General features: G+C 42.4%; 1 protein-coding gene across 1 annotated transcript in view; it reads right to left on the bottom strand.

Moving 5' to 3' along the window:
- CHN1 (chimerin 1) overlaps window positions 1-15,272 on the bottom strand; it is a 365,572-nt gene that overhangs the window by 14,229 nt on the left and 336,071 nt on the right. Inside the window, exons 9-11 of the mRNA XM_085645250.1 lie at window positions 10,618-10,791; window positions 6,376-6,453; window positions 1,973-2,110 (exon numbers count right to left, since the gene is read on the bottom strand). Of these exons, the coding sequence (XP_085501376.1) occupies window positions 1,973-2,110; window positions 6,376-6,453; window positions 10,618-10,791 (390 nt within the window). The remainder of the gene's footprint in view (window positions 1-1,972; window positions 2,111-6,375; window positions 6,454-10,617; window positions 10,792-15,272) is intronic.

The raw sequence follows: 15,272 nt of genomic DNA, 5'->3' as shown, positions 1-15,272 counted from the left end.
TCTGTCTTGTCAGAGCTTCAGGCATTGTCCTTCATCCAGCTGGTAACGTCTATCATGTATTTGCTTAAATTGGTATTGGTGGTGTCTTTGGGGTACGAGAGGATGAGCTGTGTGTCATCAGCGTAGGATATGAGGTCGAGTTTGTGGGTTTTGGTGATGCTGGCCAGAGGTGTCATAAGTGTTGAACAGGGTGGGGCTGAGTGAGCATCATTGGGGTACTCCACATATGATTTCCTTGGTTTCGGAGGCAAAGGTGGGAAGGCGGACTTTTTGCACTCTCCCGGTGAGGAAAGAGGCGATCCATATCAGAGCGGCTCCTTAGATGCCTATGTTGTGGAGCCTTGCGATGGGTGTGTGGTGGGAGACCGTACCGAAGGCTGCTGAGAGGTCTAAGAGGATCAGAGCCGCAGTCTCTCCTTGGTCGAGTAGGGCTTGGATGTCATTGGTTGTTAACACACACTTCAGAAAAGAGCATGAAAAGATAGAGGTGCACATGTTCAAGCTAAACCTTGTTACAATGTAAAATCCCCGTGACTGGAACTCACTGAGGAGACTATGCATCCCACTAATTCCCCCTTGCTTGTCAGCTACATCTTGCCATCATGTATCTGCATGGTTACTCATGCCCCCCCAGAGATCACACCTAGTTTATTCCGCGTAATTTTCATGTTAACCCTCCATACCATAACCTCGTGCATGCACAGAAGATGCAAGGAGCACTTCACCTGTGCTTCTTCAGCTCACCTCTCACACCGCCTAATACCTCCTTGTCCTATCCCCTCACTCAAGGGCAATACCTTTGCTTCTCGAGTAGCCTCAATCCGTGTTCTTAAGCTCTATTGGTTTAGTGCTCTTGTACTGTGCTTTATTGGTTTGTAACAAGTTTTGTGCTCTGTACATCTCCAAGTATATTGGAAATGCAATTATTTTATCAGTATATCGATCCACTGAGCTCTCTCACAGGCCTGGCCATTGACCTACCGAGCACATATACAACTTTATCAATTGTAATCTCTGCACTTTTTAGGGAGTAAGCAGAACATAGCTTTTAATTATTCTTCCCTTTGTAATGAAAAGCTAAGAGACTAATCAGAATAATAAAACAAGGGCCTTCTGTTACAATACAGGATGGTGCCCTCTGTCGGGTCTCTGTGGGCTTCCTGCTGGCTGGAACAGCTACAAAAGAGGGCAAACAGCCTGCTCTTGGCACGGTGCGAGTTACGAAGCACGTCCGGGCACTGCGCAGCCAGTAAGTGGAGCATTACTATTCCTTCCTTTGTCTTGTGGGGCCACTGACTGGACACGTCCCGCGGTAGGCACGATGCAGCCGGCAGGCCTCGGTGCCAGGTCCACCCCATTCCACTTCCCGGTGCAGTCCCTGTCTCAGCTCTGCTCCCGGTCTTCGCCTGGGTCTTTTCGGATACTGCAGACTAAAGGAAAGACAGGCAGAAGGAGGCAGTGGCCAACTGCCTCCCCCCCCCCAAATCCTCGGCTCCACAGCAGCAATAATCCACCATATTTAGAGCATATTCCGGTTGCAGAGGCAGGCAGCATGCTCACAAGATTTATGCACCATATGCTTTACTCACAAGACCTTCTCCTCTACTTTCACCTAACTTTACAATCACGCCGCAGATAACGCTCAATAAAATCATTCTTTGAACAAGCCGAGCGCAACCGGTGCCATTAAAGCATATCTCAATTCAATAGTTTTTCATTTGTGTCTCGCAGTGCTTCCGACTTCACGAGGTTGTGATATAGAAAAATGTTTACAACAAGCTTACAAACGTCAATAGAAATCTCAACGAATGCTCTCGAATTGCGCAAATTAATGCACGCAACCAGAAATCTGTTTAAGAAATTAGCTTGGTAATATTTTGTGTATGGAAAAACAAGCTTCTGCAAGACAAAGACATTAGCATTCAACTCAAACACACAATGGCATGCACACATGCATTTGGTTCATACTTACTTGCAGATTCTATAAATTTGGGGTAGGCGTCATACGTAATGAGGGGAATTGGCAAATCCCTGAAGTACAGTTTAAGTGCACCTGTTATAATATTGATATCTTCATAAACATTCATTGAAATGTCAGCTTTTTCTCCATCTAAATTATAAGAAGAAGGTAATTAGCTCCTTAAAGAATACTTTTCAAATTACATATTCATAAGAACAACACATCTGCGCCTACGTAGTGGCACCTGCCTCTAGGCTAACAAAAACAGATTGCAATTAAGAAAGGCTCAACCATCGAGGCATAAATATATTTGTAAATTAGTGTTATCACGTGTCTTGTATGCAGCCAGCTTTGTCAGCCACTTTATAATCGTCGACATAAATATTGTGTTAATTTTATAAATGATCTTTGACCAGGAAACAATTATCTCATAAGACCAGGAATCAAAATAAATTGTAGCTTGGCTATTTGATGTAGCACAAAACTTGAGACCTAGGGCCACAGAGAATATTTGCATTGCACCAGAAACACCTGAAACACACGATGCTGTACAAAGGACAACACTGTAGATGCAACAGTCCCAAATATAATTGTAATTTTATTTATTTCTTTATTCATGAGGGAGGGCTGAGGCATTCAAAACAGGATGTAATAAACCACGATGTGAAACGGGGGAGTTCACAATATGTAATAGGACAGCATCAGACAACACATTGTCTTTTACTACATTACTCATACTTATGAAATTGTAAAATATAGTACAAATTCCCACACTTTGAGACTCAGACATAATGAGATTTGTTCACAATCGGCCACAAGACCCAGTAATGGCTCTGACGTTGTTCAGTTGATCACATTCATGTTAGAGAAAGTCAGCAAATGCAATTGTACACATTCGTTTTGATGCATAACTTTACTCACAAATCAGGGAAAACAAGAAAGATTCGAAACTCTATAGCAATGCTTTCATTCAAATCGTTCTTTGATAAAAGCAAGATGGCTTATATTCAGTGCTAGGAACAGGATGGGCTAAATGCGAGACAAAATGTAAAATTATAGCGACCTGCCTTGTTCTGCGAATTTTTGTCAGTGTCCAACAAAACAAAAGAATTAGGCACTCTTTTGGGGACACAATTGCAGGGTAAAATTGCAGTTCCAGCTCAATGAACACAAACCAGTTACCTATTATTTTAGAACAATCAGGCTTTGAGGTAGCTGAGTGTCTACTTCAAGAAGGCATGTTAGGTCTTAAAAGCCAATTTATTGTCCCATTTGTCTCAACTACAAGCTTTTAGCCCAATGCGGTCATTAAACTCCGAGATCAGCGATGACACCTTTGGTTCGAAGAACATCCTTGGTGACCACAGGTATCTACTTCCAAGTGCAGTGTGAGTAGCAGTATCGAATCCATACCAGAGTCAAATTGACTGTAGTGACCGCATTGGTCCTCAATGTCATGTGATCTGACTCAGCTCTCCCTCACTCCCAATCATACTCTCTGCCAAGTACCACATTTTTCCCTGACGCTCTGAGCAAGAGAGAGAAGTTAAAAAAAAAAACCACCTAAGCACTGCAACCAGAGACATAGTTTGGGATAATTACAAATCATGGTAACTGCTTCAGCGCAGACTTTACGGATTTGAAAAAACTGCATGTGATCAGTATAGTAATTTTCCAGTGTGCATTAATGTATTTTGCAGCCATGTCCTGGGTGGCCACCTTCATGGCATTTGCTTTCTAATTTCCTACCTAGCTGGGTGCAGCTTTGTATTTGTTTACTTGTAGGTACACGTTTATATTGTTATCCCCAGTCAATTGCGTTCCTTGCCTGACCACCTCCTAGCGCATCACCAAAACTGCAGTGACCCCACTGGATCCCCTCTTTTCCTAATTTCTGGTGAGTAGGCCCTCCACTTCCAGTCACTCTCACTGCTGGTCACTGGTAGACATCCTCTAATTTGACTAAACTCTTATACCAGAGCATCCAGCCCAGGCATCAGAGTGAAGTGTGGAGAAATGTCTGTGGATTCTTGCCAGTTTGGGCCTGAAAGGCCAAAAGGGCTAGGGCTAGCACCTCTGGCCTATTCTACCCTTCCTCAAGCCTTGCTTGAACATTACCCCTACTACTCCCTCTCATGATCTCTATCCTAAATGTATTCCTTCAAGAGAATCCCTGATTACCCTCTCTTTTGGTTCTTTAATCTCATCCATGCAGATGACTGTGTTATCACCATTTCTGGGTGGTCTCTAGAGACCCATATATGTGTGGTTAATCGATTTCTGTGGCTGCTTTTTCACTTGAAGGTGGACTGCTCATAACAGATATATTACAGGTAATTGTAGAATGCCCATTCTTTTTGGTCGCTGCCTGCTGTACCTGGTGGGGAGGTGGATGTAGGAAGCACTTTTTCAGCCCATATAGCATCTCAGGTTGTGCAATACCAGTTTCTATCGGTTGTGCGTCCTTCAACCTCTTATATGATGCCAGAAAGCATATACCAAGTCTTGTTTACTACCTATTTCCAGGAGTTCCTCCTCTGCCACTCCTGGACGGGCTCCTCTGACTATACAGCATGGCTGTTTGTGTAGTGCCCTGTCTTGTGTGTAAAAAGAACAATTGATGGATAGAATGCCAAGCCATATGCAAATCAGTCCTGCGCCCCAATGGGAACAGTACAGCCCGAACTGCCAGGCCAGGTCCTCCCTGGACTGGAAACAAGCATCCTAGGACCGATTTCAGCCAGGATAGTTTGACTCCAGTGGCATGGAGGGCACGGGACCCACGTCTGGGCATACTCGTCCCACTCGCGGTGACAAATGCAAAAAGAATAATTGATGGACAGAATGCAGAACAATGTCATACATTCACCCCAGTACAGAGATCTGGGCCTAAATCCATCGTTTTTTTGCTCACCATGCCATTCCAGTTTGGACCCAGCCATATGCAAATCAGTCTTGACCATGCGTCCCAATGGGAACAGTCCAGCCCGAACTGCCAGGCCAGGTCCTCCCATGCCTATTACAATTCTAAGTGAAGCAAGCAACAGTACTTCACTATTGTGGATATCTTAAGATTTGCATAGTTGAATGCTAGTATGATGGTGGCTAGGGTGAATACACTTGCTACAAAGTTGTGTGCCACAGGCAGACCACGCATCTTTTAGAGGTCTGCCTCCAGTAATTTCTTACGATAGAAAGTAATTTTTGACTATTTACTCCTGGGTGTTAAGTGGTCTTGACTAATTGATTTTTTTGCCCACATAAATGAGAGCTATTTTCAGATTTTAGTATTTGGCTTAGCTAAATGCAATAGTACCCAGCAGTACCATTTAAAATTCATACAACTTTAGTTACATATTAATTTGGCCTTGTATTTGCCACAATTGGAACTGATACTAGTTATCCTTCAATCAAAAGTCTTTTGATGTCATGACTGAGTATGAGAGAAATTGTATCTTTCATCCTACCTGGGTATTCTTTATCCAATACTCTGGTCATGAAATCTCCAAAACCTTCTAGTCAGTAAAACAACTACTACATTCCTCGGTAATAATATCTACACCAGAAAAGTGCTTGCAGATTCCAAATTACATCACAAGCAGACTGTTTCCATTGCAATTGCACAAGCGGCTTGTGGATACCCAAGTCATCGTATCACTAACACTCTGAAGGGAGAACTACTGAGCACCCAAATACATTTTTCTGGATTCTGCCCTTATATCCAAAACATGGGGATCACTGACTTAATCTCGAAAACGTGAATATAAATACCAACTCCTTGAAAATGCATTCACGCAGCAATACCACTGATGGACTATCTCTTCTTGTCCAAAAACCACAACTGTAACTCACATCTCAGTAACTCTTGGCTGACAAAGCTTTCTGGAAACACAGTAAAGCAAGAAACCTGGGATAGAGAATGGACGGGCTGCTTTTAGCAAATCAGGCTACAGTGTTTCTTTACTTTACAACTTTTTATTTTTACTCGCACATTATTTGCACACTAAAGAAATCATTTTCTTGCCTGCATCCTTGAGAAAGATCATGGACTCTGCCTGAGCAATATACAAGTTGGTTGAGGTCTTTGAAAATGTATGCATCTTATTTTTTAATTGGTCCCAACAAATTTACTGAAAGAAAACTCAAGATACAGGGGTTCTTGATTACACTGTGCTTTAATCATTCATATGTCTTCAGTTTGTAGACCAAGATCTTAACTCAGTGGAACAAAACACCCAATAGGTTACAAACGCTGAGCACATCTTGTGCAGTTCTGACTTGACTCTTCACTTTTACAGATTAATTACTCAGTTCTCATCATCAAAATGTAAATTAAATACCTTAATTAACAATGTGAACTGGGATGTACATTCAAAACAATCACAAATGAACAGTAACGTTTGGTGAAAACGTACCTCTGTCAAAAGCCATTTTGACATCTTCAATAAGATCACTAAATCCCGAAACTCTGTAGAGACCTTCAGACTGGAGTCCTATGATAAGAATAATACATTTATCAGATTTCAAAACATAATAGCATTTTCCTTAATTTCCATGATTCATTCAGACATGCAGGACTGTGTATATTTTGTAAATTCTTAAGAAACATAAGTCATGTGAGGAGCGATATACTTCTTGATGTGGTTTCCTTCATACTTTTTTCGGTAATATGAATGTGCTCTGTAGTTGTAATAACAAATGTAAACACAAATAAAGAGCTATTTAAACAAGAAACACATCATGCAAATTACGTTTTTGGATGTAGCATCTGAATGAATAAATAAGGAAATGCAGAATGATCTCCGCCCACCTACATAACTTTAATCAAAAACAGGTTTTAAACAATAACATCCTATTTATAGAATTATCACTATTTTCTTTACTTATTTACGGGAAGGCTTGCTTAGGAAAACGCATTCAGTTTCTATGTTCCTTCATGGACACTTGACCATATCTGAAGCATGGTACCTTGGATGGGCTGACAAAAAAGTATCCCTCCTTCTTAGTTTATCTAGGCGTACAAGACAACTGACTCCACTCAAACACACTGAGATGAATCTATAATTATCTCTGTACTACTGTACCTTTTATTTCCAGACCACTGTTTGCCACAGTTAGCATGTTCTAACTACATTAAGCTCTTCCCTGTTCTGGCAGAAAGGCAGGGTTATAAAGAGGCTTTAGAGCGTTAGAGAGTTGGACACTACAGCTCTGTGATTGGCGACTAGGACTTTGAAAACCAAAAGATGGACAGATCGGCCTGTTCTTCTATTTTAGTTTTGTTACACTACTGTACCTTCGGTTCACTTTTCTCCTACCAATCAATGGTTGGTAGCCAGCAAATAGTAACACAAGAAGGGATAAAAGTACTGCCACCTTTATGGATTAGCAAGGTGATACTTCACCATTTACCTTAGAAGGGGTAATCCTGGGACAGAGGTACAGGCAGCCAATGTCATGAAGAAGGTATTTTAAAGGGAAGTGGAAAAGTGAAGATTGGAGCTGGGTAGTGACAGATTTGTTAACTAAGGGGGTTATTTTGCCTTATTCAACCACTCATTCTCATGACCACATTAGACCCAAATTTGCAAGGGAATATGGGGTCAAAATGTCGGTGATGTCCATCATGGCAGGGTTCTACTGGATGGTGCAAGTGCTTGAATTTCTTACTAACCCCAATGCTGCAACTTATATGAGGCTTTTATAGGTACCTGTCATGAGGACATACACCACCATATATGACGCTTCTTGTGATATGCATTCCTGGACTGGCGTTGTGCGAACTTTGAGGATGCGCTCTCCATAAACCCACATTTATACCCCATGTGCATCTTTGTGGAGTATATGTGTGCTTTCCATGTGTGCATCTGATTGTGTGTGTACTCTCACCCCATATACTGTGTGTGTAGTTGTTGTTGTGTTGACACCATTATGTTATAGTCTGGACCCTGATGATTATACAATCAGGAAATAAGCAACCCAGAATAGTCATGGTCATGGCTTGGTGATTATACAATCTGCAAATGAGCCACTCACTCAACTGTCATCTTAATTGGACTGGGTCTATATAGGCACGCCCGCTGCATCCAGTAACAACCTGCCTAACAGCCAATCAGGAATTGTGTGGCCTCGGTCGCATCTTTAGAGCGGTTCTGGTCGCCATTGGACTTCATGATAACAGCATCTAGTAGATCCCGAGTCACAAGTCTGCAGAGGACATTGGTGAATCATTCTGTGTCTAAAGTCTGCTGAGAAGATAGTCATACCATATCGCAAGTATGCAGTGGACATCAGCACATCATCCTGTGTCACAGACCTGCAGTGGACATTGGCACATCTAAAACTGTACAGTAAGTCTCGCCGTCAGTCATGCACCCCCAAGGGCGCACATTTAACACCTTACAATAGAATCTCGCCACAGCAGCACTCTGCAAAAGGTAACCAGTCAGTACACACAGGACTACAACTGCTAGCATGTATGACACTGCCCTCAGCATCTCATGCCCAGCTTGCTGCAATGTTTAAGGATAGCCGCTAGAGATAGTTGGAGGGCGAAGTAACCTGAAGGTTTACCTGGTTCAGGTCTGGATAGTTCATTATTGTGGGGCACATATGTAAAGTGCCTTACAGCACTTACGAATTGGAGAAGGGCTCCATTCCTTCAGGCGATTATTCAGTAACTTAACAGAAGGCAACAGCGTGCAGTCTTCCTGAGCCAAGATCCTAGGCTACATGCTGATCTGGTTGCGTGAAAAGGTAATCCAGATACTGAAGCGAGTGTGGTGGGATGCACAGGGGAGGGCTTGCATTAGATGTGATGATCTGTGAGTAATTCGGTTTATGTTAATATCATAGTGTGCATCACATCCTCAACGTCCACCTGATATTACGTCAATGGCAATGCCCACTCGGCAACCACAGACTAGGGTGTCCAGTGAGCCACAGACCCCATCTTTTTTCTTTATTATTTTGTCCCATTCCCTTTATTGTGACACGAGTCATCAGAATTGCGGTCCGCATCGCAGTGAGGGGCGTGGAAGGACACGCACGAACATTGCTCCAGCTGAGTTCAGGATATCTCAGGTTAGTGTATCTGATAGTACCCATCTCCTAGGGGACAATTGTGTTGCCTTAGTGAGATTATAGAATAAGTGACTTGGGTAATAACTGCAATTCTTATTTTAAGCCATGATGTACTTTAAAGAAAAAGCAACCTGTTGGAAGTCCTATTCTAAGAAGGTCGCCACTCGAGTCAGTGCAGCAGGTCACCAGAGGTTTTTGGCAGCTCCCATGGGGTCAAAACAGGTTTGTAGGGTGGAACTACTTGTTTTTACCTCAGCCCAGCTGTCTCTAAAAGACATCACATACATCTTGGCCTGCACGTCTTTTTAGAGATAGGATCTAATATTGAGTTTCTTCAGGACTTTCGCAAATCATTGCCCTTTATTACATTATTAAATAAAGGAGGGCTTTAGGGCTGGATCATGCTTGACTACGTTTCTTTTATTAGATACAATTTCTCTCCTCAGACCCCAGTCAGAAAACCTTGTAGGGTCCTCTCAAACTGTGACTCTTGCCCTTGTCAGCTGTTATCCAGGGTTGGGGCTGTCGGAGCTGGTGCCATTAGATTATCACGGGGAAGGAGTGGAGTTCGGCTGGAGACATCTACTCCATTCCCCTGCTTACTTCAAATTTTAAACTTAGCTAAAACACCGCCACTGACTGTAAATTGCCCACTGGTGGTACTAAGATGATACAGGTGAGAGAGGTTGAGACTAGAATAAAGAAGGAAGGGGTGGAGGTGGTAACATTAAATCAGTCCTGCTCACCTGATTATGCCGTCATCACACACTCCTCTTTTCTTTCCGTTTCAAGATGAAGCAAAACCCCATCTATAAAAGTAGCTGTAGGAGCTCCTCCCACTACGGTGTTCATCAGTATCAGAAGCACCTTGGATTGGCGCGTGTGCCTTGTGGTTCGGATATTCTGGATTGCCACTTTTAACCATTTCAGCTCTGGTGACCCCATCAACATTCAAATTAACATTCAATGGCTGGTCAGACACGGCCTCTGATCCAGAAACCTTTTGCATGAAGACAGTCCTAATAACTACAAGGATGCCTTATCTTCTTATCCCATTCAGAGATAGTACCATACCCAAAAAGGCACGGGTAAATGTAGAAGAAACAGTGAATGGCAACAGGAGGAATGTACTTGTAGAGGTAAGATGAACCACTGCAGAAGCTGCTTCAACCAACATTATACATCACTGCTTCCTTTTTACTTCTGCACTAGATGTACATATTTTAAGAAGGAAAGAAGTGCTGGTGGAATGAGGCTCTAAAACAGTAAATTCCTTAAGGAGAGTACCAAATAGCATCTTTAGGAAACAGCATTTAAAACCAAAATTTCAGAAACAAATAATAGGCAAAATATACAGGACAGCCCAAGGGGGCTATTCTCTTCACCTACAAGGATTCATTGCACCTGCTCTGTAATTTTAGTTTTTGTTCAGTTGTTGTTTACTTGCAATGTTCAACTATGAAACTTGCTTGTTTCAACGTACAGAGCTCCAATGTCCCAGAACCAGCTCGCACTACATAGCACCACAAATAATCGATAACCAAGTAAACTTCATTACCTTCAGTGTGCCTTACCTCTCGATTCAATCTCTCTGATGCACATATCCACGACCATAGGTCTCTTGGTGTTGTGCGCTTTCACTAAGGTTGTGAGATCACAGCTATATACTTTCTTTACGTGCTTCAGGTCAGGCTTACAGTCGTTAGGCACCATCTTGGAACACTGTTTGTGAACGTTCAAACCGCAGTCTGGGAAGATACAGAAAATTCATGCATTAAAAGCTGGATCAAGACTGGGGACATGATTGCCTTCATTCAGGACAGTATTATCAACAACAAAAATACAGTGCAACAGATATACTGAAGTCTAAACAGGATGCCATCAGCTCATAAGTACAGATGAGTAAAGTCAGCAGGAAAGTGCTACAAATAGGCGCTCTATTGTTGTTGCAGTCTAACAAATATATCTTTCCACCTATGCAAACTTTGAGATACACGCAAACCAGCGATAAGACCAAAATAATATTTATTTTTTTACAATAAAATAATGATGTTAAGAACTTAATAAAACAGTCAGGAGCGTGGGGTGGGGGTCTCTTAATACTTTCAGTTCTCATTCAGACACTGAATTTACTGAAGAATGAATTCTCAAGGTTCACTGCTTTGCAAAGAGTTGGTATTTCAGTATCTCAAGAATTTCAGCAATTTCTCAGTTCATGAGTTTGCCGTTTAGGAACTGTGCTTGAGAAAATGAAACTATTTGTCCATTATCCCTGTACATCTCACGCTGTGGAGGCAAAAGCTGAACTCACGGCCATAAGGAGAACGCACCACTGCCTTTTGCACATATGTCATCAAGCACTGGAAACAAAATTGATGTGCTGTCGCTCAACCTCGCATGAAATCTTAAAGAGAAAGAACACAGAGTGCTGGTAGATGCAAACCCTTGGCACTGCAAGCTAGAGGCTCACTAAAACAGTTTTTTCAAATAACCTAATCTATCATATGTCTGCAAATAAATTAATATGTAAAAGGATTGAATTCATTATTTTGCATAGCACAGATTCAGTCCCTGGACATCTTAGCCAGAAGTGGCAAAGTAATTTCAGAGGCATGTAGAAAACAGATTTATGTAGTTTATGTTAGCACTTCAGGATGAGCTAGTCATTAAGGTAAATTCCAAGTGGCTCAAGAAGAAACAGTTACGATCCACAGCACCAAAGAAAGACACGCATGGATAGAGTGATGATGAAAGCCATTCACAATCCCTTGCCCCAACTCCAAGAAAGAGCAACAAAGGGTTAAACTCAAAGTAGTTTGATTGAGACCAAACTATGAGCCTGTCATTTCTGATACAGACGCAAAACTGTTAGAATTTCTTCACTGTAGTTAGATGACTGGTAAAGTTAGCATTAGGAACACCATAAAAGGAAGAAAAAAAAAGTGATTATTTTGCAAAACTAATAACAAATGCATATTAAGCATTGGCAAAGCCAACAGGTGTGGCTTACATTTTTTCTCATAAGCCAGACCGATTGGCTTTGCCAACACCACTAGAAACGCTAAATGTGTAATTCAGGTGGGCACCAGCAGCAGAACGGTCTTTAAAGGAAGGACACAAGCATTCCTCTCAATTTATTTGTTTGATCGTTAAGTGCTTGCTGGTGTAGGTCCACAGGCAAGGAAGGAGGGTCATGACTGGTGGATAATCTGCTTTTTAAAGAGGCAAGTCTTCAGCTACTTTATGAGCTGCTGAAGTGATGGTACAAGACCTGTGTATGGAGGGATGTTTTATCCCAAATCTTTAATGCATGAATGGAAACGACTAGGCTCCAAGCTTGTATCTTCTGCACTTCTTGCTTTTGAGTCTGGCGAGGTCTTTGTTCTTTGTATAATAATGATCGCAAGGAAATAGAAGTATCTCACACATGCATACTAGTGCACCAATTACTGCTGGTACTTACTGTTTATAGATGTTCTATCTGGTTTGAAGGTAGTACAGCCAATGCAGCTATTTTAATGAGAAGGGCAGCAGTATCTTTTCCACGCTTCTGATGGGTTTGCTAGCATGGAAGTCATTTAAGGGTTGCCAGGGTTCACATATAAGATCTCTGGCTTGCCTCCCCAAAACCCCAGGCACAGCCCTTGCGACCCCTAACCTCCGAGGTAGCAAAGTCAGTGCTAAGAACACAGGGGTAGCTGTCTCTTTTGGGTGTTGGTGATCCAGCCACCTTGTTTTCTGTCCATTTTTTTTTTTTTAGACTAATAGTGAATTATACTCTGTTATTCACTATCAGTCTAATAAAGAAATAAACCACGAGAGCTGGAAAGAGACCTCGGCTGGCAGCAGAGGCAAGCTACAAAGTGATTTGAAATGTACATTATTTGGATGCGTTGTGATTCTGGATCTTATTAGAACATTGGAATATTGGGAGCTCCATTGAAAACAATCGAGTGCTCCAAGCTTCTAATGGCCGGTAGAAACCCCGAGCTCCAACAATACCCTCGGGCTCCGTGAGGCCTTTGTTTGACAAATTTAAACATTCTGCCCTATAGGGGCTGAATGTTCTAATAGCAGTAGAGCTATCTGGCGCGGGCTCTACAAGCCTTTAAAGCTCCGCTCCCTTATTAAAGGCCCTTACCTTCGGCTCAGGCTTTTAACCCTGGAGCGGCTTATTCTGCATCCTTTGTATCTAGCTAGCATTCCATTGAAGTCAGTAATGTTAGGGCTGGCCGAGGGATAGTTACACTCCTGTTGCAGGGAACCAGCTGGACAAATAAAGTCCCTGCAACATACCTCTGGCTTCTGGCTGTAACTTGGAGGATGCAAGAGAAAGGTGTGCATGGAACAACATACTGTACTCGTGCTCAATATTTCTAGTTATAAATTATAAATCAGATTAAAGTATTTTTCTTTTCATCTATATTTTGATACACTTCTAAGCCGCCTGAGAGTATTAACTGAACAGTATGGCCATTCAAAGCACCTAACTACCTGTAGTATTAATAATAGGATGTTAACTAAATACGATTTAGGTTTTTGAAGGTGAAGACCCCACCACAGTTTCAGACTACACAGTAGATTAAGTCAACTTTCCTATTTCAAACACTGCTAAGTATTAATTTGAAATCATCATTTTTAATAGTACTGTTAAAATAGTTAACAAATTACAGTTCTGTACTGCCTAAATTAACTGTAGAAGCTAAGGGATGGCGTCACCCGTAATCTTCTAATTCTGAACCGGAAACCAGCAGCTGAAACACCCAACACTTTGCCATCTACTAACAAACCATATAGCCGCATTACAATAAGTGCCCTGGGGGTGCAAGGGGCGTTTGAGCCCTTTTTGCGCCCCGGGGCACTTTGGTATTACAGAAGGGGGTGCAAACACTTGTGTGTCCCCTTCAGTTATACCAATAGCACAGGCACAATTAAAGCGCCAGCGCTACCTTCAGGGGGCATTCCTTCATTTGCACAGGGGGCGTGCCCTATGCAAATGAGGAAATTCCTTTGCTTCTGCACCATATCACAGACATGGGCGCAGAGACAAAGAAACTCTCAGTGCGCCCCCCGAGAGCTTCTTTGCCTCTGCGCCCGTGTCTGTAATATGGTAGGCACAGAGGCAAAGGAATTCCCTCATTTGCATAGGGCACGCCCCTGTGCAGAGCAGCCCTCTGGAGGGGATGTGGGTCCTATGGACTACCCCAGACGTCCCCTTGCAGGCGGGGGCAGTCATTGACTGCCCCGCCTGCAAGCGGATCTCTAAACCCCTATGGTCCCGCCAGCACTGTTAAAACATGGAGCAGCTGAATGTGCGGGCAGCACTAGTTCGCAGCTGCCCTTGAGGCAGTGCATACATCGCAATAGGGCGCATTGTCAATGTTGCGCCGGGCGCACCTTTTAGGTGTGCCCGGCACAAACGACACTGCATAATACGGCTCCATGTGTGCAGCAAGAGTTAAATGGACTCCCAAAAGTCTTCCTCTTGATAGTAATCTGCATATACTCACTCAACTTTTTAATGCTTTTGTTCTCCATTTGAAAAGGAAACCCCTTGACAACAGATGGCGTTAGCCTTGAAAACAATGAGCAAAGAATGACTTTGACCTTTAAATAAATGAGTCAAAACGCGAGCAGAGCTCAGTTCTTACCATGTATAGCTAGGATGCATTTTGTTTCAACATCTAAAATGTTCCTGACTGCTTTCAAGTATAATTATTTTTCTGAGAACTGAATGCAATTGTGTACAGCTGCCATTCAAGCCTCCACCGAAGCAGGGCTCGGTGTACTGGAACAAGACGAGGTTTGTCTACCCACGAGTTACTGAGTCACTGATTATGAGTAATCCGTCAGGGGGTGAATTTAATGTTCCCACAGAATGTCTTTAAAGAAGAATAAACGTGGAAAAGTGCCACGACACAAGGCTTCTTTTTATTTGAAGCTATTTAAGAGCAGATGACAAATCTAAAAACTTTTCACAAAATAAAACGTTAAACATTACTTTGAAAATGATCGCATCCCAACTCCATAAAACAGATAATTCTAGCTTACAATATAACCAGTAACACCCGTGCATTCTGTGAAGTTTTATACTTTACCCAGAACACACAGGAAGGCAGACAATGAAGTCCTGTGCAAAGAGACAATGCATTCCACAATATCCAGTACTGCATTATTCATTAACTCCATATAAAAACTGGGGAGCCGGGCTTAAATCCCGGCCACGCAC

Source organism: Triturus cristatus, chromosome 3_1 (assembly GCF_964204655.1).
Source record: "Triturus cristatus chromosome 3_1, aTriCri1.1, whole genome shotgun sequence".
Taxonomy (NCBI): domain Eukaryota; kingdom Metazoa; phylum Chordata; class Amphibia; order Caudata; family Salamandridae; genus Triturus; species Triturus cristatus.
This window is presented reverse-complemented; position numbering and strand designations above follow the sequence as displayed.